Source organism: Misgurnus anguillicaudatus, chromosome 4 (genome assembly GCF_027580225.2).
Source record: "Misgurnus anguillicaudatus chromosome 4, ASM2758022v2, whole genome shotgun sequence".
In the NCBI taxonomy this organism is placed as follows: Eukaryota; Metazoa; Chordata; class Actinopteri; order Cypriniformes; family Cobitidae; genus Misgurnus; species Misgurnus anguillicaudatus.
The window spans coordinates 25,614,432-25,641,053 of NC_073340.2; the positions used below are offsets into that span (position 1 = coordinate 25,614,432).

The following is a 26,622-nucleotide window of genomic DNA, read 5'->3' on the forward strand; positions in this document are numbered from 1 at the left end:
CGTGGAAGTATGTCGGTATGATTTTAATACCTGTAAAATGATAAAGCTCAAAGTTCACTGCCAGGCGATATATTTTCTTTAACAGAATTCGCCTTTCAAAGCCTACAGCGAACAGCCGGTTTGGACTACAGCCCTCTACCCCCTGCTTTAATGACGTCACTAAAACAGTTTTTTGACTAAACTCATCCCACAGGAATACATCAGTCACCAGCTAAGCTGCTATCCCCAGTTGTTCTATTTTGTATTTTTTTTGTTTTTGCTACTCTTGTTGTTATTGTTATATTTTTTTATTTTTTGTTATCTGTAGTGTACATTGTTTTTGGAAAGAATAATAAAAGCTAAGCTGCTATCAAACTCGATACGAATTTCTGAAGGAGTGACTTCATAGAACAAGGTAGACATCAGCCCGTTTTTAGGACAGTGAAAACAACGGTATACAGATAGTAAATTGTTTGAAAAATACTGTGTTTTTACACATGAAATGTTATATTGCGCACTGTAAACACAATCAAAGCTTCAAAAACACAGAAAGAACGCGACCTTTAATGTACATACAAATTGTTATAGACACAAATAAATAAGCAAATTAAGAAAAAGTCTAAAATAAATCTACTTTTTTATATTAAACCATATTATCAGTCAACGGACGTTAAGACTTTTGTTTAATAAAAAAATAAGTTTTATTTTATTAAGTAATCATAAATATCACTTAAAAAATTGCAAAAAATAAAAAAGGTTAATAAGGCCAAGCACACATGATTTTCAAAAAGTTAATGATGCTAAACAATAGTGAAAATTGGTCATGTGTACTATACAGGTAAGTGTTAAGTGCTCTTTCTCTAGAGAATCGCCGGATTATAATTAATTTCCCAAGGGAAGACCGAGTTCATTTAAATCTCTCTGTATATCTGAAAGCTGATCAATATGACTGAAGTTTGTGCAGGAAGGATGACAGGAGGACTTCATTTACACACATACGCGCCCACACAATGCTGGGTGCTGATTTTTGTTTCTTTTTCCGCTCTTACAAACTTTGTTATTTGCAACCAAGAGACCCAGTTAAAGGTCACTGTTGGGCTTCAGGCTCCTCTGAACATTTCCTATCCATTCAGTTTGCTTAGACTGGGGTCTGCAGTGCAGATAGCCATAGATAAGATCAACACAAATCCAGCTCTCAGTGGAAATTTCAGCTTTGACTTTGTGTACGCGGACACAGATTGTAATGCAAAGACGTCTCTCCGAATATTTCTCGATCAAGTGATGAAACAAAATGTGACGGCGCTATTTGGACCACCCTGTCCTGAAGAGGCTGAAGTAAGTTGAGTTTTTCATACAAGAAAATTTTTAATATGCTCTGTACATGGCGGGATGTGGCCTTGTGGAGACAGATCTAGTTTGATAAGATTGTGTGAGTTCACATCCAAGAGGACCAATTCATGAGCTATTGTATTGCACCAATAGGCAGGGTAACTTACTTAGTTACTCAATGAAAAAAGTTAATTGTTACCAGAGGCATCATGCCCATACACCTTTCCCCTCAGTTTTTTTTTAGCAAAATGGATTTGGCATGCAACCTTAAAATCAAAGCGTCCATTAAATTTGTTACTTGTCTTTTAATCTCTTTAATATGCAAAATATTATTAATTCTGTGCCGCATCCTTGCCACGTTTCAGAGATTTTTGCCGTTTTGATCGTGTTACATTACTTCTGGCGGCAGCTATAGGCGCTGCAGCCAGCGCAGTCGCAGACGTCATCAGCGTCTGAGCGCGCTCACGAGCTCTTTGCTGTTGCTGCTTCATTTTTCTATCTGAGGAATTAAAACGTTTAAGAAGCGCTCACATCATTGCCAAACCCCAGTACGGTAATGTGCAGTTAACCTCATCTGTGTAGAAAATGTATGGTTTAAAATGTGACCGTCTCAACGTTATATTAGTAGAGATTTCTACATTCATCTTCTTGGTACAACGCCAAAGTTCGCCAGAGTTCACGGGGGCGCGAAATAACACATCACATATGAGGTAAAATTGAATGCAAAAATTCGTTCCTCTAATAATTTTATCTAAACATATTTGTTTAATCATTATTGAACATTAAACTCAAACGTGGCTATAGCTTATGTAATTTTCGTTGTTTATATACTTTATGGATTTAAAATGACATTAATTTTATAGGATAATGCAGTTGTTGTGCAAAATGCATTTATAAACAAAACGTAAATAAACAAAACATGCCGTTTCAGATGTAAATATGATGACAATATGTCATTATTCCGATTGAATAGTATTTGATATAAAGTTAGTCAACACTTTTATTTTCGAGGTTTTGGCCTGAAGGCAGGGGCGCTCAAATTGTTAGAAACGTAAGTGCCATGGAACAGACTGAAAGCTCTATAATACTTTGTTTGATGTCTGTGTATGCACAGATTTCTGTGAGCTGTGCACACTGTGCCCCCTTAAAAAATTAAAAAAATTGGTGCATGACGCCCCTGGTTGTTAGAGCAAAAGGGTTATTTTATAAAAACAAAGCATGGGAATGATATACTGTAAAGACAATAAAAAAAATTCCAAGATAAAATAAGTTACTGTACTTTTATTGATTATTACCATTCATTATTAAAGTATTTTTTTGTAAAGTGAATGTGTAATTCACTCTTGTATATGATTTTAATGTAATGTACTGTTTGCTCAAATCTCCTATAGGTCACCGGGCTCATAGCATCCACGTGGAACATCCCAATGTTCGGGTTTGTTGGCCAGACACCGAAAATGGATAATGCTCAGGTGTATGACACCTATATAAAAATTGTACCACCCCTTAAGAGGGTTGGAGAAATCCTGGTTAAAACACTGGATTTCTTTGGGTGGAAGTATGTCGGTATGATCGGAGGGGGCGCGGACACAAACACGTGGGACAGCGTTGATGCTCTTTGGAAGAATGTGGAACAGCAGCTCAGAGCTAAAGTAACAATAACCGCTGGAATTAAGTTTGACACCAGTGAGCCAGAATTGATACGCAAAAACTTACAACTGATGTCAAGGGTTGCAAGAGGTAAGCCATTAGTATCTTTCTGCAAACCTATCCTTTAAAGGACAGAAGGACCTGTTGCTTTTAATGCCATAAATTAAGTTTATTAGCAATAAGCTTACAAACGTATTATCTTGCATCGTTTTACACCCTACCCTGCTCTCTGTCTAACATACATCTCTGTTCATTTTGCATCTCAGTGCATATCATATGTATTGTGTCTTTTTGACTTACAGTGGTGGTTGTGCTGGCTAATTGTGAAGACACCAGAGCTCTGATGTTAGAAGCTCAGAGACAGGGGATGATGAATGGAGAGTATGTTTTCCTTCTCGTTCAGCAGTTTGAGGTCAGTGCCAAAGTGGTGAGTTACCGGTTAGCAAACAAAGAAAGGCAGGTGAAACACATACACAATATATATAATAAGGTAATAAATAAAGCTCGACATGTTACAATAAATAAATACAAAAAAATTGCCATGAAACAAACTTGAAATATAAATTGACCCAAAATGCATTGCTCTTTTAGATGTACAGTTGACGTTAAAGTTTATACAGTGTAAAATCTGCAACATTTTAACAATTTACAAAAAACTAGATCATAAAAATTGGAAATTTTGTTTTTTATTTAGTGAATAAAAACAAGCTATCTCACATAAGCTACCCTGAACCTAAGAGATGTTTAAATATAATTCACAAGACCCTGAAAAATGTAAAATGAATGACTCTATGAGCCCTATTTTAACGATCTAAGCACATGGTCTAAAGCGCACAGTGCACAGTCTAAAAAAGTTTTGCTAATTTAATGACAAATGGGTTTGTGCGCCTAACACACAGTCTAAAATGGCTGTTCCTATTCTCGTAATGAGTACTAGGTGTGTTTTGGGCGTAAAGTTAAAAAACTAATGAGATTCTCATTTCCTATCCCCTTTAAAAGCCAGTTGCGCTGACACCATGCCGATTCCGTATTTAGATGGTGGAATTTGTAAACTGAAAAACTAAGCAGAGAAAGAAGACCATCAGTTTAAGATTGATGTTAAAAAATGCTTTGTTTTTATTTGTATTAAAATTTTAATTTTTTTGTTCTCTTGAAAAGTTGTTTTCTTTCAGTCATGGAAGTAAAATTAGCAGGCTTTACATTGCTGTAAATGTATGGATAGTCTACATGATCAGTGTAATCTCAAAGAATAATGAACAAATATGCAAGAACTTTAAAAATACATTATTTGTAACAAACAGGAGATAAAGAATTTACAAACGTGTGGAGAGCCGAAACAAGGACTGGTTTGAGATCTAAAGAACCCTTTTTGCTACAAAAAACCTTTTGTGCTAAGACCATAAACTGTAAAAAAAAAATGGCTAAGACCTCCCCCCAACATCGGATTGCCATGATTTCACAAAGTTACATTTTTGTTGGTCCTGTATCAACGTTGTTTTAATCAAAGAAACCCCAAATTACCCTTAACTCAAACCCTAAACATTTTTACCCCTCAAATTAGTGTGAATTAATAACCTGAGAATATCTTTTTATAGCCCATAACCCAATGTTAAATCTAAATCTAACAATCTGTCAATTTCTCCAGAAAACAGTGTGAGGCGCACTTGAGAGTTTACATTTATTTCAAACAGAAATATCTTGGATTAGTTTATTTCGAAATTGGGACAAATAATGGACCACATTGCTTTGTGGCAGCGCAGCACCAGAATTTTAAATTCATGTAGTATTTTAATTTTTAATGAAAACCAGGGGACCCCATAACTTATATTTTTGTGCTTTATAGGGGGTCCCTCAATGCTAATAGGAGGTCCGGGACCACCCCAGCCCCCCTACCACTCAATTCGAAGACTGGTTAAAGGTTCTTTATGAAAACATTCATCCAAGAATGTTTCTTCCATGGCATCGGGAAGCACCATTATTTTTAAAGGTGCCAAAGAATGCATTGAAATAATCTGTTAAATTGTTCTTTGATATTTACATAGAAGGTTTGTTACTTTATTAAGTGCAAAAATAATCCAGAAACATTTTTACATGTCCATTTACAACCCTAAGGAATTGTCCTTCAAATGAAATAGTCTATTTTTGCCCTGTTTGAAAGAGTTTTCTGCATGGACTTGGCCTTGAAAGCATAACTTTAACATAAATAGTAGAACTTCAGCCTAAATGCTATAGCATATAGCATTAGTTACAATATAGCGCTTACTCAGCAGCCACAACTTTGTTTTTAGCATTTTAATAACGTTGTACTTAATTTAATGTGTAATTTTATGTTGGAGGCGTTCATCTCGACTGTAACCTCACAGTTGGTGTTATGTTGAGATTGGCCTGTTTTCAAGCGGTCTTTCATGTGCACGAGGTTTACATAAAAATTGATAAACAAACTTGTTTGAGGCTTACGATATGTCATTATCATGTGGAGAGCACTTATTATTAATCTATGCCTAGTTAAATACTTTTTTCTTTGGCACCTTTAAGAGTGTAATGTAATTTTTTAAAACAGATTATTTATAATTTATTATAGTGCACGCAGTAATAACATAGCGCTAGGAATGTGCTTGCAATGGCCATATGTTTAGTCTCTAGGAAACACACAAACTGATAGCAAGCATACTGTACCACAAATGTGCTTTGTTAAATGTAAGCATCCACCTAAATGTAACTCATATTTATTAATGTCAAACATTTTCTTCACTAATTAGGATAACCTGTGGAAATCTGCTTTGGGTCAAACAAATGAAACAATCCTGAAGGCCTTTGACATGGTGTTTGTACTCGCTCAGAAATCCTATGATGGTTATGACTATTATGACTTCTTTGAGCAGGCTTACGATAGGTTACAAGGAGCACCATTTTACAGTAACCTGTCCTCAGAAAATGAGGTAAGAGTATCTTGATTAGAAAAGTCTTGTGTAATCATTTTAATCAGCGAGTATTTAATCATATAACATGTGTTTGATTTTTAGGTAAGCTCCTACGCAGCTTATTTACATGATTCTGTACTGCTGTATGCTATGGGTCTAAAAGAAGCCTTTAAAAATGGTAAAGATATCCGCCATGGACGAGAGATCGTCCAGAAACTCAGAGACAGGACCAGCATCAGGTTTTATGGTAAGTTTTATCTCACATGCACAAGTTTGTACAGCCTCTTATTTATGACCAACGTCTGCTTTCCTCCATCATGCATCCCAGCCGACCACCGAACACTTCCCTTTATTCCACATTTTTTATATTCTTAATAAATCTTTTAGTACATATATATTTTTTTAATTTAAATTATTAAAACTTTTAATCCACATAATTTTTATAATATACTGCAGTACTCAATAGTATATTTTCTATAGGATCAGCTAGGTCTGGCCCTCTTGCGAGGGATTTTTTTTCCCAAGGACTTTTTTACCATAAGGTTTTTCTCCTAGGAGTTTTTTTCAACCCCTTGGGAGTCAGCTTAACTGACATTAGCTGAACTTAGAGCGTTAGCATAACGTTACTCCAATCGCTATGTTTTAATCCGCTGTATTTTGCTACTTTGTTCTATGATTTTTTTCTATTTTCTCTTTTTTTATTGAAAAGCTGCTTTGGAACAATTAAACAATTGTGAAAAGTGCTGTATAAATAAAATTTAATTGAATGTTAAATAAGTACTATATTTATTCATTGTCAGTGTTGGGGGTAATGCATTACAAGAAACGCGTATTATGTAATAATATTACTTTTCTAAAAGTAACGAGTAAAGTAACGCATAACTTTTTAAATGTACACATTAATATTTGAGTTACCTTTTAAAAAAGTAATGCGAGTTACTTTTTAGTTTAATTAATTCAATTTAAAAATAAAATAATGTATTGAATTAAATTAACGTAGAATTACGCACTCAGAAACAGAGATGGCAGGCCAGAGCTTGACATTTTTGCGATCATAAAAAACACCTGCAAGGCCTGAAAGAGATCAAGCCTCAAAAGTAACGCAAAAGTAACTTAAAAGTAAAGTAAGCATTACTTTCCATGAAAAGTAACACAATTAGTTACTTTTTTGGGGGAGTAACTTAATATTGTAATGCACTAAAAGTAACTTTCCCCAACACTGTTCATTGTAAATAACAAAATTTATTTTGATTTTCAGGGGCTTCAGGTTTAGTTCACTTTGATGAATTTGGAGAGAGGAACCTAGACTATTCAGTATTTGACCTGCAGCAAACAGAAGGAGTCATCAAATTTGTTCCTGTATTGGATTTTGACAGCCAAACAAAAATGATCAAGTAGGACCAAAGTCCTGGAAATGTTAGTGTTACTAATACAAATTGCTTAACACTGAAACTATATAAAAACAATTTTTTTCACAGACCCACATTACGCTTTTCTAATGTCTTTTGGCCAACTGGAAAACCTCCACCAGATAATCCAGACTGTGGTTTCAATAACGAACTCTGCGAATGGTTGGAAAACGGTAAATGTTTACAATATGGCTGAAGATTTTTGTGAAAACCCAGTTATGTTATATAAAATCATTTTATATAATAATCTTTAATTTTGACTAAGTAAGGTCATGTCAAAGATTGAAATGAAAGTAAAATCAGTGATTGAAATTAAACTTTGATGCTTCTATTCTGATAATCAGATACGCATACATTAACTCTGCTCTAGAGATATCTCTACTCGTGTTGTTGGTGGCTCTGCCTGTGTTTGGAGTAATAGCTGTGGCTTTGGTCACTCTGCTGATGGTTCAGAAGCTCCGTCTACAAACTCGCCTGGATGAGTCCAACTGGTGGCTTATTGACTACAACGACATAACTATCCTCAAAGAGCCTAAAGTAAGATAAATACTTCCTTACTAACTACATCAATTCCTCTATCAACCAACTATAACACTACAGTATGTAACTACAGTTGTAAGAACAGAAATGAATGGTGGTCTAAACTAATAGGCTATACACAACATAGCAAACATCCTATTTAACCCCTCAGACAATTATTTGTACAGTTAGCATCGCTAATCTAAATCTTACGAAAACAATTTAATATGAATATAACGGTCCAATTGCGTAGCTAAGTGGTAGAACATAAGGTGATGGGCATGAACCCAGGGAGCACGTACAAGTTTTTTTTTTTTTTTTAAGTTTTTCTTGAATTTAGTGTTTTTTCCTTACCCCATTGGCAGATTTTTTTGCTTGTTTTATGCTCAAAATCATTTAAATTTGATATTTTTGGTCTAAAAACTAGACTTATTTTCTTGGGTGGTTTTGCTCATCAAGAAAAGCATCTTAATTTAAGAATTTTTTAGATATTTTTTACAGAAAACAAGAAAAAAAAAACTAAGAATTTTTTTCTTGAAAATCATTTTTTTGCAGTGTAGTATTTTTGTCTTGTTTTCAGTAGAAATATCAAAATATTTTTAATCAGATGCATTTTCTAAATGAGAAACATGACAAAAAATAGACAAAAAATATACAATTTAAGTCAATTTGTGCTTAAAACAAGCAAATATACACTTTTTAGAAAGGATTTACACATCTTTGTGCATTAAGCTTTTAACACATTATGTGTAATTTTAACACATTATGTGTCATTTTGTGTTGGTTTTGTGTTAAAATATAACACAAGTAGTGTTAAAAGTAACACAAAATGTGTTGTTTCAGTAATAACACAGAGATGGGTGGATTCTGGGACAACGCATTTAGTTTTTAACACATTCGTTCTAAGAGTGTATCTGCCAATGGGGTGACAATATTTTTCTTGAGATAAATCTTTAAGAAAAAAGTACACTGCAAAAAATGATTTTAAAATATCTAAAAATTCTTAAATTAAGATGCTTTTTCATGATGAGCAAAACAACCCAAGAAAATAAGTCTAGTTTTTAGACCAAAAATATAAAATTTATGTGATTTTGTGCATAAAACAAGCAAAAAAATCTGCCAATGGGGTAAGCAAATTTATCTTGAATTTTTTTTTTAATTTAGTGTTTAAGAAAAAAGTTTTGTATTTTTTTGCTTACCCCATTGGCAGATTTTTTTGCTTGTTTTATGCACAAAATCACTTAAATTTGATATTTTTGGTCTAAAAACTAGACTTATTTTCTTGGGTCATTTTGCTCATCAAGAAAAGGCATCTTAATATAAGAATTTTTTGATATTTTTACTGAAAACAAGACAAAAATACTAAGATTTTTTTTTTCTTGAAAATAATTTTTTGCAATGTAATATGTATTCATGGTGAAGCTGCTTTGCAACAATGCCATATACTTGAAATAAACTTGAAAACAAGTACAAAAATTTGCAAAAATCCAATCTTCACTTATAACAGAGGTAAACTTATAATAAACCACTGTTTTGTGTGTAACAGGGAACCCAGACACTGTCTGCTAGGTCGACACCAAGCAAATGTGGCAGTGGAGGATCTCAGTCTATCTTCTCCTCAAACAGTTGTAGTTTTAGAGGAAGTGGAAAAGAAGCCATCTACACCACTATCGGTATCTATCAGGTATAAATGCTCAAATTTCACTAAAACATATTGAAAATAGAACATATGGACAAATATGGAAATTATTTTAACAAATACACACTTTCTTTGCTCATGGTGCAGGGAAACGAGGTGGGCATAAAATACTTGAAAAATCAAATCCTCACCAATATCAAGAAGCCGTCTGTCATTGCGGAATTCAATATGGTAAGTATTCAAGATTTCCTCCAATTATCCAAAGGCAAGAATAACTATATTTAACTTTATTTAAACAAAAAAAGACTGAGAAATTATCATTTTTATGGGCAATTAATGCAAAGGTGCCAATGTGCAGTAAACAAACCAATTAATAAATAAATTCGAACAGGTTGAAATTTAAGATGAATATCATGTCTGTTTCAAGAATTTACAGTTAGCCTACAATATTTCAACAAACCTTTTAAGTATTCCCCAGTTTCAAACTCCAAACGGAGTTGGTTTGTTTTTTGAACATTAAACTGTTCCGCCTATAGCAGCACATCTTTAGCTATACTGTCAACTGTTTATGCAATGTCCTGAAAAAGAAGTGAAGTAAATATTTATTTAATATCTGAAGGAACACATAGATGTGTTGATTTTCTCTGCAACAATGCAATTCTATTGACGTTGACATTTTTCTTTTTCCTCTGAAACTGGCTGAGGATGTAGTTTGTCTTATCTCCCTCAAACTCATCTCTCCTTTCTGCTTCCCTTTCCCTGGTTCCCACAAAAAATCAATCGCATGCCATCACCTGGACTTCGGTGTGCGGCTGTGCGTGGTTGCGGGCTGCAGTTGGGGAAAAACACACGTGGATTTCTGCGTTCACCCTTCAGTTTGAGCACAGCAACAGGCGTCAGTTTGTGTTGCATATAGATCCGTTTTTGTCGCGATTATCATTGTAAAAAAATAACGTTAACTTTAAAGATTTAAACTGGGGCATAGCAGATTTACACTCGGGCACGTGCCCCAGTAAAAGGGGTCTAGCGACGCCCCTGAGCCAAAGGTTTAGTAGCTAGCTAGATAAACCATCTGTGAATTAATCTGTTTTTCTCTGTTGCAGTTAAAAGAAATAAAACACGAGAACCTGGTCCAGTTCTTCGGTGTGTGTATTGAGCCTCCAAACGTCTGTATTGTAATGCAGTACTGCAAGAAAGGAAGTCTGAAGGTGTGTATCAAATTGAATTACTTAAAGCTTAAATTACTTGAATTTGACTTTTTCCATGTTTAAGTGCTATAATTGGGTCCCCAGTGCTTCTATCAACCTAGAAAATGTAAAAAATAACAACCCAGTAACTTAATTTTGGTCAACCATTCTCTGCAAGCATGTGAAAAAATAGGTCATTGAAATTTGGCTCCCCTTGTGACATCATACCGCCCCTTAATCTGCACTATTCAACCACGGCTACTGACATTTAGTGCAGAGATCAAGTAATTTGCATTTAAAAGGACACACCCCAAGCAGCACATTTTTGCTCACACCTACAAAGTGGCAGTTTTAAGATTTTATAATAAATTATCTGTGGGGTATTTTGAGCTAAAACTTCACATATGTACGCTGGGGACACCAAAGATTTATTTGACATCTTAAAAAAGTTAACCTATATAGCTCAGTTGGTACAGCAATACATTAGCAATGTAAAACTTGTTGGTTTAGTGTGTCAGGGAAGACACATACTGTCAAAAGATGTATAGTGGAGAGTAAATCCACAACTGATGCACTAATATCATGTGGATGTTTTCCACACTAGGATGTTCTCCAGAGCAACGAGATCGATCTGGACTGGATGTTCAAATTATCCTTTGCCTATGATATTGTTAATGTGAGTATGGTGTGTCGGTATAATGCCATCCATTTTCACACTTTATATTCTCTTTATTCATAACAGCACATGCACTACAGTGAGCTTTGTCTTTGTAAAATTGCAGGGTATGGAGTACATACACAAGAGCAGTCTAAGGTCTCATGGAAATCTAAAACCCAGCACTTGTCTGGTAGACAGCAGGCTGCAGATCAAGCTGTCTGGATTTGGTCTGTGGGAATTCAAACATGGATCCAAATACAGATTAATCCCGCTGGAGAATCCAAAGTATGAAGAGATGTACTATACTGCACCAGAGTTTTTAAGAGAAATCTATTTCCCATTTAATGGCACGCAGAAGGGAGATATCTACAGTTTTGCTATAATAATGCGGGAGATAATGTACAGTACAGAGACGGGCCCATACCACGATGTTCATCTAGAACCAAAAGGTAACACTAGTTTTGTCTAATGTCTTGGCTCTTAAAAAAGTTTCTTAAAATGTTCTTTGTCAGCTTGTATGGTTAACCCAGATTTTCAATGTGGACTCCAGTGGCGGCTGGTGACTTTTCTTTCGAGGGGCAGGAATTCAAAATATGTGTTTGACGCGTCATGTTCCACATGCGTCATGTCAAAATATGTGCCTACGGCACAGACGTCGAAAGGGTTTATGATAAAAGAGACGCTCACATTCACAAAATACTCACAAAACACTAACTTAACACTAAACTCTGATTATAGATGAGATTAAGCGAGTATCTGGCAAATTTAAGCGAGTGATTCTCACGAAATTAGACTTATGAGGTGTCTTGAAACATTTTGCACATGATTTCAAATGACATCATACAATCCAATTTTGTTGTTTTTTCCACATTTAAGGGGAAAATTTTCATTACCGCAACGTGTCCATGACTGGATTTAGGTTCTTTGACATGGAAGTATTTATAATTAAAAAATCTCGAAAATAAAAAGCTTCAGTGCATGTTATACACTGCAAAAATGATTTTCAAGAAAACAATTTCTTAGTATTTTTGTCTTGTTTTTAGTAAAAATATCTAAAAATTCTTAAATTCAAATCCCATTGGCAGATTTTTTTGCTTGTTTTATGCACGGGATCACTTAGAGTTGGTATTTTTGGTCTAGAAACTAGACTTGTTTTCTTGGGTCATTTTGCTCATCAAGACAAAGCATCTTAATTTGATAATTTTTTGATATTTTTACTAAAAGCGGGACAAAAGTGCTAGGAATTTTTTTTCTTGAAAATCATTTTTTGCGGTGTACTATAAACATTTACACTAAAGAAACTTGGTATTTGGTGATCGTTGGTAAATGTAGAGACAATAATAAGGAATATAAATTTGTCCAAGACCAATTTTCTCATCCTCCGCAACAATTTTCAATCATTGTTTAAGCCTTCAAGGAACTAACATTTTCAACAAAAAAAAAATAGTTGGAAGGGACATAATTGACTGTGACACTCAAGATGGCTACCAAGTAAGCAGTTCTTATGTTTTCTCTCCAGATAAAAGTTGAAATTTTATTTGTCATAGTACCTAGACAACTTTTTTAGTTCTCATTACCGAAACATGAATTTGTAAATGCATATATTTAATGTAATATCATGTTGCGGTAATGATAATTTTTGATAATGATAATCTAAAACATTTAAATAATTATATAGGAAATATTTTTTAAATCCTCTAAAAAAAATGGTTATAGTAAGTTCAAACCCAAAAAAATTGGCTTCAAGGGCTTTTTAAATATTCTGATGCTGGACACCTTCTAAATCTAGATTTTGTAAGAAACACCCAATGTGGCTCTTTTATCATAAACCCCTTTGAAGCCTCTGCAACAGGCACAGATTTTGACATGACATGTAATGAACATGACGCGCCGAACACATATTTTGACATGACGAGCCACACACATGACGGGCTACATACATGTTTTGAAGAGCTTTGCATTCATGCGCCTTTGAAAAAGATGTCACTAGCTGCCACTGGTGGACTTGCATCCCATTGTGTATCATTGCTGGCAACATGGAAACCTCTGGGTTTTCCATAAGAAGTTGTGTAAAACCAAACTTCTGATGCATTACACATAATTAATTGAAGCAACTGGACTGTGTCATATTAAACAGAGATTATCAAGCAGTTAAGGACCCCCATGTCCGAAGAGCCCCTTAGACCCACCCTGCTTGCTGATATCTGTGATGAACGCCTGATACCTTTGCTAAAAGCTTGCTGGAGTGAAAACCCAGAACACAGACCACCGTTCACGACTATCAGGAGACGTCTGCGGGAAGCCATCCCTGAAGGGTGTGAAATCAAGGGAATATGTTGGGAATATTTAATTACTCTTAAATACATTGCAGTTTTATTTACATTGGGTTATTTTATCAATTTTCCAGTCATGTCAACATCCTGGATAACATGGTGAATAAACTTGAGAAATATGCCAATCATCTGGAAGAGGTTGTGGAGGAGAGAACCAATCAGCTCACGGCAGAAAAGACCAGAGCTGATAAGCTTCTCTCTAGCATGCTGCCCAGGTAAACAAACACTGATTAAATCACTGCAACAGTGGCATATAACATCTACACATAACAATTCTACACATAAAAGGCACTAAATAATGTTATAGAAAAACATTTTATTGCCTATATTAATATACATATATTTTCAATGTATGTTCTTACAGGTATATCGCAGATGAGCTAATGGCTGGAAAATCAGTGGAGCCCAAAAGTTACGATATGGTCTCCATCTTTTTCTCTGACATTGTGGGGTTTACCACCATGTGCTCCATTAGCTCGGCTCTGGAGGTGGTCACGCTCCTCAATGACCTTTACAGTCTGTTTGATGAGATCATCAAGCTATACGATGTCTACAAGGTACACAATGCAATATTGACTTTGGACTGTTATGAAAAACATCAGATATTCAGTATGACATGAGTAGGTTTGCATATGGCTGAATGATTGAAACAACATTAATTATGTGTGATAATATTGATTTCTGTCACCATTACTGTAAAGCCACAAATAATATGTAAAATACAAAATGTTATGTTTAGCTTACAAACTTTGGCATTTTCAATTGCTTGATTTTATGCCACTGGTAGGTGGAAACAATTGGAGATGCATATATGGTAGCCAGCGGGCTACCTATCATTAATAATGGCCATGCTGAGGAGATCTCTACCATGGCACTCCACTTCCTCTATGCCATCAAAAGGTTCAAAATTAGGCATTTGCCGAATGAGAAACTGGCCCTACGGATTGGGATCAATTCTGGTATGCAAGTATATACTACAGTGTAGGTTTATTTATGTGGTGGTGTACAATAGTCATTATATTCTTATATTTATTCCAGGCCCAGTGGTTGCTGGAGTTGTGGGTAGCACTATGCCCCGGTACTGTTTGTTTGGGGATACAGTGAACACGGCTTCCAGAATGGAGAGCAACAGTCTTCGTAAGGACTTTTATTTTTTATTAGCTGACTGTTAAAGGGACATTCCGATTTTTTTGAAAATATGCCGATTTTCCAGCTCCCCCAGAGTTAAACATTTGATTTTTACCGTTTTGGAATCCATTCAGCTGATCTGTGGGTCTGGCGGTAACACTTTTAGCATAGCTTGGCACAATCCATTGAATCTGATTAGACCATTAGCATCGCACTAAAAAATAACCAAAGAGTTTCAACATTTTTCATATTTAAAACTTGATTTTCTGTAGTTGCATCGTGTACCAGGACCGATGGAAATTAAAAGTTGCGATTTTCTAGGCAGATATGGTTAGGAACTATACTCTCATTCTGGCGTAATAATCAAGGACTTTGCTGCCGTAACATGACTGCAGGAGACGCAATGATAATCGCAGCTTTTACATTTCTGTCTGTCTTAGTAAACGATGTAACTACAGAAGAGTCAAATAGAGTTTTAAATAGGAAAAATATCCAAACTCTTTTGTTATTTTTCAGCGCGATGCTAATGGTCTAATCAGATTCAATGGATTGTGCTAAGCTATGCTAAAAGTGGTAACGCCAGACCCGGAGATCAGCTGAATGGATTCCAAAATGGTAAAAATCAAATGATTTACTCAAGGGGAGCTGGAAAATGAGCATATTTTTTTTTAAAAAAGTGAAATGTCTCTTTAACAGTCGGCTGACTATATGACTATATATATTTTAGCCTGTACAACAAACCTCCAAAATATTTTGATACTACTGAGACTCAACTGTTTTTCAGCACTGAAAATCCACGTCTCTCAAAGCACCGCGGAAATTCTCATAAAGACTGGACATTTTGAACTGGAGGACAGAGGCGATATTGAGATCAAGGTTTTTTCAGTAATGCTTCTTTTCACACAGCACACCCCAAAAGATTTTAGACACTTGACCTAAACACACTTAATTGAAAATGTCTTTGCATTATGTAACTGTCAAACCCAGTAGCATTTATTTGAAAAAATATATGAAGAGTTTGGTTCCAAAACGCAATAAACACCATTAAAAAGAAAAACAAGTTACCGCCAAAATTAGTATTGTATCAGGTCAGTATTTAAAAGTAAATTCTTAATTTTACACAAAATCCAATATCCGCCGTGTTATTCTGGCATCTTTTCTCCCTTTTTTCCCAAAACGCGATAAACGCCAGGCCTCCTTTTCTGCAGAATGCAATAAATCCGCTCAACAAATCACAGCGCACCATTCCATGCACTGTAAATACACAATGGCGGCGCGTTGAGTACACGGAATCCTAGTTTTACTCATCTTGTACTTCGTGATCAACAAACAAACAAAATAATACTTTGATGGCATTGCTAAACCTGTGGTGGTTTTCTGTGACGGGAAAGAAACGTAAGCCATCAACATCTAATAATTTAAGCCAGAGGCACTCGGGAGACAGAAAATGCCGTTTGTTTGTTCTCCCGACAGCATCAAGCATCTCTCATGCTAACACATTTAGCCAATGTGATCTTATGAAAAACTTTCAAGCGAAGCCAATGAAAATTGAGCAGGACCAAAACATTTTACAGCTGATTGCTGTCAAAAAAGTTCAGCGACGACGTTCCAAGTATAACCGCAGCCATGACAGTGTTATTAACATGACAAAGTAAGTGTTTTGATTAATGCCATTAATGTTTATCAGTGTATACCACTAGTCAACTAAATGAATATAACATGGCAAAGAAGAATGCACATTTATATATTGATTCAATAGATTTATACCATTTTGAAAAAAAAAGGTCATGTATTTATTGCATTTTGTGGAAAAAACAATCCGTTTTTATAATAAATCTTTGAAAATCAAATTATGGATTTTAATTTTTTTATTATTTTATAACCTAAAGATGCTATGTGAAAGTTTGTAACAGAAAATAGTGGTTTTCGTCTTGTCACTTTCTTACCGAGCCCCTAAGGTGGGCTTTCATGTGCTCACGCGAAACCTTCATGTGCAGAATTTTAAAGTTTAATTTCGCATGCTCACGTGAAACTATCGCGTGCGTACGTGAAAGCAAAAATTTCACGTGCACACGCAAAAGTTTCATGTGAGCACACGATAGTTTAACGTGCGCACCCGAAACTAAACTCGATAGTTTCACGTGCCCACGCGAAACTAAACTATTTAATTTTTGCTCCATGTCCCCTTAGGACCTCCATACTTTCTTGGTATAGAAAACCGAAATTTTTACCGAAATTAGTAAAAATGGATTTATTTATTTTGGAACCAAACTCTTCATATAATATTAACATATTTTAAACAAAACTTATTTTCAAAAGCCCAAAATCACATCACAAGTATTTTATCAAAGTCAATTCTTTGAAATGGCCTACGCTAGCTTCATCAGCAGATGCTGCATGATTTGATATTTTACATTTTTGACACTTTAATTAAAAAAAAAAATTCCAAATACTGTTCCTGGTGGCAATTATAACTTATTATATACAAAAAAAATCTTTAAAAAAAGCTGACACTGGGGCTGTACCCTGTCAAACAGTACAGCTTTGTACCTAAGAAGACCTTAAAGGTACATATTGGCACCAATGTATACATATCTGTACCTATTAAGGACATACAGTATTAAAAGGGTACTGTCCCAATTTTCATGTTTATCAACATTCATGTTTATGCTTCTAATGTATGTGATGTGTCTGTAGGGAAAGGGAACGCAGAAGACCTTCTGGCTGCAAAACAAAACAGGATTTAAGATTCCTCCCACTGGCCAGGACTATGATGCAAAACTTAAAACAATATCAGTTGTAAGTACTTAGCCCCATAAAATGTATCTTATATTTAAAACAGAAAATGCTATATTGAGACCTGACATACTGTATATAGACTGTCTTGTCCTATTACATCCAAGCAGGAGAAAACCAAAGCAGCCTCAACAAATGATGGTGAGAATAAAGAAAGAAGAACAATCCAGAGGAGTCCAGGCTTTGCTAAAATGTCCGAAATGCACACCCTCACTGTACCCGACATTTAGTCCAACCATGACTTTTTATATACGGTATACGTTGATGTTCAGGTACAATTACACATTTTAAACATTAAATAAGGGCAAGACAAGTTCAAATTGAATAAGACTTTTAATTACTTAAAATATTTGTACACAAACCAATTACACAAGAATATGTATTCTTGTTAGAATAAAAATTAACAATTGAATCGCTAATTTACTTACTCTACAAATATTTATGTAAGAAACACTAAACACAAGTTAAAAATGCAAGTGAACGTTTTTAGGTGAAGATCGATACACTCCCTGAGACACACATATATGGTGGCGGTGTGCAGGTGTATGCATGCATGTCTTTATTTAGGTATCTGCATGTAAGTGCAAATGTGTGTTTCATTGCATTTAGAAGTGACCCATATTTGGCCTCGTTACAAACTGAAGTACCTTAAAAATTCATTTAGTAGAAGTATGGGCAGCAGACACACAAATGGGCCTGTAACACAGAGGGGTGAGAAAAACAAATCTTTTGAGTAGCACAAAATAGGAAGTGACATCATAAGATGACACTAATATAGAACCATGTTTTTACATACCGTAAACAAATTTTATAAAATCTTTGGAAATACTTTACAAGCAGCTATAATTTATTACCATGATCTATAAAGTATCTGTCAGCAATGCAACATTTACAGTAAAGAGACTAACCTGCAAGATGCATGCAACTTGAGGAGAGTTGTGCTGTAAACAGTCAGGCTTAACAATGAGTTATCAGGTTTAAAACAATCTTAAATCATGCAAAAACAAAATGTTAAATACCTCTGACTTGAAACTCCATGGTCAGGATGCCTCCATTTGGGTCAGGTTCGAATTCTGTACTTCTCGATGTGCATGGAGTCTTGGATCAAATGAAGAAGAGTTTTAATGGTGGCCAGTATTTAAATCATTAAATTGATATTAATACTTACTGGTTGACAGAACAGCTTTTCCCCATCGCACACTTGCACCTCACAGTGCAGCCAAACAGTGGACACTTTCTCCAGCCGCTGGAAGCGGAACGAGTTGAACTTAAACATGGACCTGCTGTCTTTGGCATTTTCAAATATGGTGACTGTGTTGTCTAGAGAGCAACTGTGAACCAGGAGCAAACATATTCAGTATTGAATCACGTAAAGGAAAATTATGACTGTTCTCTTTAATAAATAATATAAACTTACCTGTTCAGAATTAAAGTCCACCTTTTCCTGTCTGTTGAATAAGGTGTAGGTGTTGCCCAGCAGTTTGTTATGACTACTTTGAACCTATTAAAGAGAGTCTTTTGCATTGGCTGTGCCTGTGTGAGTCTACGTATTTGATTTGTTTCTTTTGACTCACCTGTTACTCAGTCCTTTAGCTTCAATGCCAATGAATACCTCTGATCCGATCTCAGACGTGTCAATCACATACGGCGCATCCTTCGCATACAAAAACTTGGAATTCTACAAGCCGCAAAAATAAATCCACGTTAACTGCAGCTCTTGTCTTAGATATTATTTAATATCAGTTTAAAGGACTGGACACAACTATTCAATTATTTTTCAACCATAAAGAGCTCAGATGCAAGTGCGTCTGACATGTTTTCTTGTAAATGAGCATTTTTTTATCAGGCTCTTATGTTTAGGTTTAGTAATTTCATGAATTTTATGACTGAAGAGGTTATTCATCAGTAAATAAAATGCTTTATTTGCACAAATGTCAGTTAAAACAAAATTTTCTAATTTTTCACCCTCTAAGTGTAAATCAAAAATCACTTCTAAAAAGTCACTATTCTACGGAGCCCCTAAGGCAGTGCTTCTCAAATAGTGGGGCGGGACCCCGAGGGGGGGCTCGAAGCAACACCAGGGGGGGCGCGAGACCCCGGGGAAAATACAAGTGATTTTTTTTGCACCGTCACTTAAAGACATTACACCCTAATCACGCTGATAAGCCACTTGAGTTTTTTATTATTATTTATTGATTATATTTAATTTAATTTTACAGGATCAAATGGTCAAAAAATATTATACTTTAAATAAGGATTGATTTTTTTATTTCAGGCATTTTAAGTATTTTCGGTTACAGACTAAAAAACAATGTTAATAAAGTTATTCTTTGTTGTAAGTTGATCGATATTTCTTTTTTTGTGTTTTCTTTAATGTTAATAAGGATACAATGTTTTGCAGATGTGTAATTTTATAGACAAATTATACTATTTATAGTCGCGGCGGAGAGTTGGGGGGGGGCGCGAAATGTTTACTTCTTCCTAGGGGGGCGTGAGAGAAAATAATTTAGAAGCACTGCCCTAAGGGGACATGGAGAAAAAATTAAATAAAGTTCAGTTTTGCGTGCGCACGTGAAACTATCGCGTTTAGTTTTGCATGCGCACATGAAACTTTCGTGTGCGCACATGAAACTTGGAGCAAAAATTAAATAAAGTTTAGTTTTGTGTGCACACGTGAAACCATCGTGTGCGCACGTGAAACCGTCGCGTTTACTTTTGTGTGCGCGCGTGAAACTTTTCAATAGCTTCACATGCACACACAATAGATTCACATGCGCACACGATAGATTCACGTGCGCACGCGATAGTTTCATGTGAGCACATGAAACTAAACTTTCGATTTTTTTTACTCCAATGTCACCTTAGGGGCTCGGTACAGTTCACTGTTCTTTTTGAAAAAAGGTAAAAGGCTCAAAAATGTCCCAATCAATGTCAATATCCTAATATATTCGGTAAACCAAAAGTATACTCCTTTAACATAAAACTATTGCACCTTGACGTACGCATGGCATCTGTCTTCAATTCTTTTTACTGTACGTGCACTTAGAGCAGTGGTTTTCAAACTGGGGGCCGCGAAATGGTGCCAGGGGGGCCCCAGTTTTATGACATTTTATGAAATACATTAATTTATCATGAATTCTGTGTAATTAAACCTAAAAAAATAAGGCTACAAACAAAATAGCTACTTTTTTTGTTTAATTGAATGATTTTTTTATTAAAATGTTGAGTTTTAGAACAGTTTTTTGTTACAAATTTTCTTTGGGGGGCCGCGAAGGAATGCATCGTACACATGGGGGGCCGCACGCTGAAAAAGTTTGGGAACCACTGACTTAGAGGACTTTGCTGGAAAATTGCTGTGCCATTCAATGGATTCTGCTTACAAACTGGTATTTCTGAGTGGCCTGAGCACGTGATTTAACAGATTTGAAGCGAAGGTATTTGATAAACTTATATAGTAATACATGCCGAGAGCATTTGGTCAATATCATTATCTCATTTTTGACATAGGTGGTCTTCAGTGGCTTTTGCATCTGAGCTCTTCATATTTTAATAATGCTATTGACATGTGAAAGAGTAATAGTTGTGCTATAAGTAATGACTAAAATGTGAAACAAATGATCTTATATTTTAGCTTCTTCATACCTGTCATAATCATTATTTATAAGGCATACATCTCTTATTTCAAGCAATTAAGGATATAGTTTTTACCAGTCCCTCCAGAAAAATGCGATATGCGATCGCATGATTCAACACATAATCAGCCAAAGTCCGTATAATGCGGGTGCCGCATTTTTTCAAATATCCGCACTTTCGCCGCATAAATTGCAGATTTTCGTGTGCAAAATATGAGGGGCTTGCATGATTTCATAATGATTTCGTAGCAAAAATCACATATATCTTAGCAGAAAGTTGAAAAATGTTGCATTTACCTCACACAAGGGCAGCCATGTACCCTGTTGCCATGGGAACGTTATGAAGTGACGAACGTTTTGGAAGTTCCCGCAATTTCATCACATAAAATTGCATAAATATCCCACATATTTGATCACATTTTTTAAGAAAACGTGTCGCAAGATCAAGGATTTTTGCCCGCATAAACTCTGCGTTTTTCGGGAAGGACTGAATATCAGTACAAAGTCACGTGTGTCCAATTTTCAGTGTATATCTGATTTCAGTAACTGAGGAAAATAAATCATTTTATAGAAATAGAAAGGATGAAGTGCACTACAGAATAAACCATTGAATGTTCACTTTTCACAACTACACTCTCAATTCCTCTCAATACTGACGATGGACACCTTTAAGGAAAGCCGAGGTACTCACTGTGAACACGTTCATAGACAACTGAGACTTAAATGACCCTAAACTCCCATTGTTGACATAAACTGTTGCCACTCTGGAAGAAGCAGAGGGTTTAGTAAAAACGCTGCAAGGCAACGGTCAGTATGCAAAGGCTCTCTAACATTTACTATTGGATTCGCTGTCAGTGTAACAAGGGTCTACCTTTGACTAAACACGGCATTGTTGACCAGATAAGCTGCTTTGTAGGTGCAACTGAAGGTGTAGTTTACAGGCTGGTTCCTGACGGTCAGGGACGAATCGTTGGATACTATTGAGTTGTAAAATATGTACCGTGGGTCTTTGCCTCCTACATACTATTGGAAAAATAGATACAGATTGTTAGGAATACTCCTAACTCCTTTAGCTATTGTATGACAAAGTTAATCAACAGGATCTCACCTCAGACAGGGTACCGCAGTAAGAGTGATTTTTTGGTGTGAGGTCCGGTATAGTGAAACGATAAAAACCCGGAGTGTTGATTCCATTATAACACACACCGCCAAGAGACAGCTGACCGATTTCCCATCCATATGGACACTCTGGCACGTTCGCAATGATGGCATTGGGAAAACATGACACCATGACATAATCTGAAACAGACAACAAATCGATTGCACGTTCAGAACCACATACACAGGTCTTTAACCCACAATGAAATTGTTTATTTCACTTTTACCAGCTTTTTGTGGTACGCAAGCCCATGTCAAAGGTAGAAGGATGAAGAGAAAACCAACAGCTGCCATTGCACTAAACACGGAAATACATTTTGATGTATTTAATATCATCTGCAATGCATGACCCATTCTCACGTTCTGATTTGTCTATTTATCTATAAATAATCAATTAAATAGTCAAAAATATCACATAATTGAAATCAATATGAATGTTTGTACTGTACCGGTGCAGGTTCCCGAAGAAAGGTTTGGTTTAAGTCTTTAGGAAAGGGTTTGCATGGTTCCTGTGTGGTTCTTCTGCAGGTTAATGATGAAAAATCCTAAAATGTTCATGTAGGTGAGCACAAGAGCTGCTTTATAGATCCACAGGTAGACACTAACCCCCCTCGATTCTTTGGTCAGCCAGCCTGCTGAGGCCTTTTTTGGTGATAGCATTGTAAAAGAGAGGACAAAAGCTCTCTGTGCTTGTCAGACATTGACTTTTAAATTACCAGCCTCTCAAGGGAAGACCATTTTCTTAGCTTTTACCTGATTTTTATTTATTTATTTTATTTACCTAGCAAAAATAAATGATAAAACTACAAGGATTCATACACAGTCCAAGGTCATGGTCTCATTCTTAAAATGTTTGGTTTTGAATGGTAAATTGTAAATGGACTGCATTTATATAGCACTTTTACCAGACCTATGGCCATCCAAAGCATTCACCCATTCACTCACTCATTCATACACCGATGGCGGTGTCAGCCATGCAAGGCGCCATCCAGCTCAAGGACACCTCGACACTTGGTCAGGTGGAGCTGGGAATTGAACCACAAACCTTTTGGTTTGTAGACAACCTACATGAGCCACAACTCCAATGGCTTTTGAGTTTTGCTTGGAGATGAAGGGTTTCAAAATAGGCTTCATTTTTACACTCGCTGCAGGTTAGGTAATACTTCGCTGTCACTGCCAGGCAGCCATGAAGGATTGCCTTCAGTAGTTACCTAATGTGCTCGATCAGTGCCAGACTGCCTCTTATAAATGCACCCTGTGATTAAGGTCAGTCTCATTCACCTTTGCCAAAACAGACCCAAAACACAATCTTCAAAATGTTTCCCTTGAACAAAATGGCAGTAATGAGCCTCATTTAGATTGAAAGAAGCTTCCAAATGACAAGAAGATCCTTGTGCAGTCTCTTGTAGAAATGGTGAAGAATCATGGGTCTGGATAATCCCCAACCTATTCATGAAGTGGCAATGCCATGTAGATTAGAGAACATAGTTGAGTCAAGCTGATAATAATACCAAAATAATACCAAAGTCCTCACCCATGAACCGACACATGCTACCAAATCCCAAAAACATCACACTGGAGAGAAGGCGTACAAAAGGCCTTTAAGATTCCTGCGATGAAACAGCGAATGGGAATGTATAGATCAAGATTGGCCCCTGGATAAGGTAAGAAGTGGGGACAAAGACACAAAGTCTGATAGTCAAAAGATGTGCCATTCACAAATATACGGTTTCAGTCTCTAGAGAAAGCAGGGCACTTAGGGAAGCAGCATTTATCTTCAGACAGTGTGTCTCCTCAAATTTGAGGACAGGAGAATATCCCTATTCACCCTTTCTTTGTGCATATGACTCACAAACGCGAGGTCGGCCGGTTCAGTTTGATGGGTTTAACACAATTAAAACTCTGTGAAGAAAATGAGTCCTTGTGGACAGATGTGCGCCAGGCCACATGCAGAGCTGGGTTTATTTGCAGAGATCATGGTTGGGGGTAAAAGCCCGCTGCTTTTTCAATGCCACAGCATACACCAAATATGTATCTAGTTAACAACGATAGAAAGCATACCACACATACTGATAAAAATGTAGCTTGAATGCATTGTATAAGTCACTTTGGAATAAAAGTGTCTGCCAAAAGCATAAACGTGCCAAGCTTCACGTGAAAAACAGATCGCATTTTAAGGTATTTAGCTAAAGCTATTGTAGCTTCTTTAAAAGAATCTTGAGTAAAGCAGCTCTATATACAAAATGCAGAAGTTTGTTGCACATAACCTACAGCATATACAATTACTAAACCTAACCAGTATAGTCTAACCCAGAGGTTCCCAAACTTTTTCAGCGTGCGGCCCCCCTTGTGTACAGTGCATTTTTTCGCGGCCCCCAGAAAGACAATTAATGACAAAAACAGTTTTAAAATGTAATATTTTAATTAAACAAAACATATAAACTTATACCTAGTAGTGCTGTTGGTTAGTTGGCTTATTATTTTTTAGGTTTAATTACACAGAATTCATGATAAATTAATGTACTTTATAAAATGTCATAAAACTGGGGCCCCCCTGGCACCATCTCGCGCCCCCAGTTTGAAAACCACTGGTCTAACCAATAGTCTTATTATGGATCACAGTAAAGATCAAATCTAAATTGCATTTACATTGCAATTAAATTTTTTTTACTTTTATTAAAGTAAACATGTACACTGTAAGCCCGGATAAGATGAGTTTACTTAAAAAAATGAAGCAAACTTGTTGCCCTAAAAAATTAATAACTTGAGTTTACTTAAACATATAAGCTGTTCTAACAACAATTTTAAGTTGAATAGACTTAAAACTCTTAGCATGGATTAGTTGACATTACTAGAAATTTGCGAGGAAACCCTTTGCACCATTTTCTAATCCTTTATATTACTTTTGGTGTTATAAATGGTATAATAACACAAAATTAATGACTGACTTTAAGTCAATCATTGAATAAATGTAATTCTCCAGAGACACACACAAAACTGTGTTTTTGACATACATTGTCAGTACTGTGGAGAAAAATACAATAAAATGTTTTTAACAGGGTTCATGTAGGGAAACACGAAACACCGATCACCTGAACGGTGACTTCACAAATTAATTTTTTAGTTTAATTGATTTTGTTTAAACGTTAAATTAACTATAATTTTTAAGTATTTGGTTCAAAACTCAAAATATTAAAGGTAGGGTATCAAATTTTGAAAAATGCTAACAGTAGCCGACTAGCAATGAAATCACGATGCCACCCTCCATTCAAATCGCCTTTCAAAGTCATGCTTCTTCAAAACACACGCACAGATCAGATGTCCACATCTCATGTCTCAAAACTTTGCAGTACAAAGTGAATTACATTACCAAAATAACCATCATAAACAACTGTTTTACATCAGAATTAGTTAAAGCACATTTTCGCTTGTCTAGACGTAGTAACAATATCGTTACGCTAATCCGTAAACGAACACAAATTTCATAAGCAACACAATATTTCATTAAAGTAGAATATCTGAATCCATCTCAATAAAAACATATCATGTACCTACCTTACCAAAATAAACAGTGCAACGACCCTTTGACTCCTGCAGCATGTTTGCATCACGTGGTAAAGCAGTAAAGTTACCGATGTTCATTTGGGTTTTTGCTCTTTGCTGATCCAGGCAGATTTTGCTGTTGTTGTTTTAAAAGATGTCTTTTATTTGTGGTTCCTGGGCAGGTTGTCAATTCAGGAAAGTTTGCCGTTCTCCCTCTGTTTACAGACGGGAGGTGAGCGCACGTGAACGCGCCGATGACGTATGGTGCACGGTGGCATTCAAATTACGCTAACGGATGAGGGACAAAAAAGGCAACGTCCGTTCGGACCGAGATCTATGATTGGTTGAACATTTTTTGGTCCTACGCCTTTCACAGATGACATAAATTTCTACAAATACATTTAAACAACTTAACATAGTGATTGCTATCAGGATGTTAGGAGACTTTTAACAAGCATAACTAAAAATGTTTCTGGAATAAATAAGTGATATATACTTCATTGTTTAAGTAAAGACAATATCTGGGTTAAGAGTGTAAATGTATTATGAAGTGCACAATAACAAGAAACAATGATGTATTTACACATTAGCCTGAACCAAGATTAGTAAATGCTGTAAAAATGTAGTTCATGACACCCAATGCATTCACGATTATGTACATAACCTTATTATTCGGGGGTTCTGCAAAGATCTGCAAACCTATAAAGATAATATATTAAACTATATAAACAAATTACTTTG

General features: G+C 35.8%; 2 protein-coding genes across 2 annotated transcripts; one reads left to right on the forward strand and one right to left on the reverse strand.

The window, feature by feature from the left end:
- The first annotated feature begins 948 nt into the window (after nucleotides 1–948).
- On the forward strand, nucleotides 949–19,076 carry gucy2g (guanylate cyclase 2g). The gene is made up of 21 exons (XM_073867055.1): nucleotides 949–1,314; nucleotides 2,700–3,048; nucleotides 3,261–3,385; nucleotides 5,718–5,897; nucleotides 5,982–6,126; nucleotides 7,138–7,273; nucleotides 7,358–7,461; nucleotides 7,659–7,825; nucleotides 9,354–9,491; nucleotides 9,594–9,677; nucleotides 10,550–10,654; nucleotides 11,238–11,309; nucleotides 11,416–11,740; nucleotides 13,429–13,606; nucleotides 13,699–13,839; nucleotides 13,989–14,181; nucleotides 14,412–14,583; nucleotides 14,663–14,761; nucleotides 15,537–15,628; nucleotides 17,450–17,548; nucleotides 17,656–19,076. The coding sequence occupies exons 1-21, from the start codon at nucleotides 949–951 to the stop codon at nucleotides 17,776–17,778; spliced, it is 3,393 nt and encodes a 1,130-aa protein (XP_073723156.1). The 3' UTR covers nucleotides 17,779–19,076.
- tectb (tectorin beta) lies at nucleotides 18,129–24,986 on the reverse strand. Its single transcript, XM_055176516.2, has 11 exons — nucleotides 22,788–24,986; nucleotides 22,566–22,636; nucleotides 22,289–22,479; nucleotides 22,052–22,203; nucleotides 21,872–21,944; nucleotides 19,123–19,226; nucleotides 18,966–19,049; nucleotides 18,717–18,879; nucleotides 18,568–18,646; nucleotides 18,457–18,489; nucleotides 18,129–18,244 (listed from the first exon to the last, which is right to left on the reverse strand). Exons 2-11 carry the CDS (start codon nucleotides 22,630–22,632, stop codon nucleotides 18,180–18,182), a joined length of 1,011 nt encoding a protein of 336 aa, XP_055032491.1. The 5' UTR covers nucleotides 22,633–22,636; nucleotides 22,788–24,986; the 3' UTR covers nucleotides 18,129–18,179.
- Nucleotides 24,987–26,622: the final 1,636 nt, after the last annotated feature.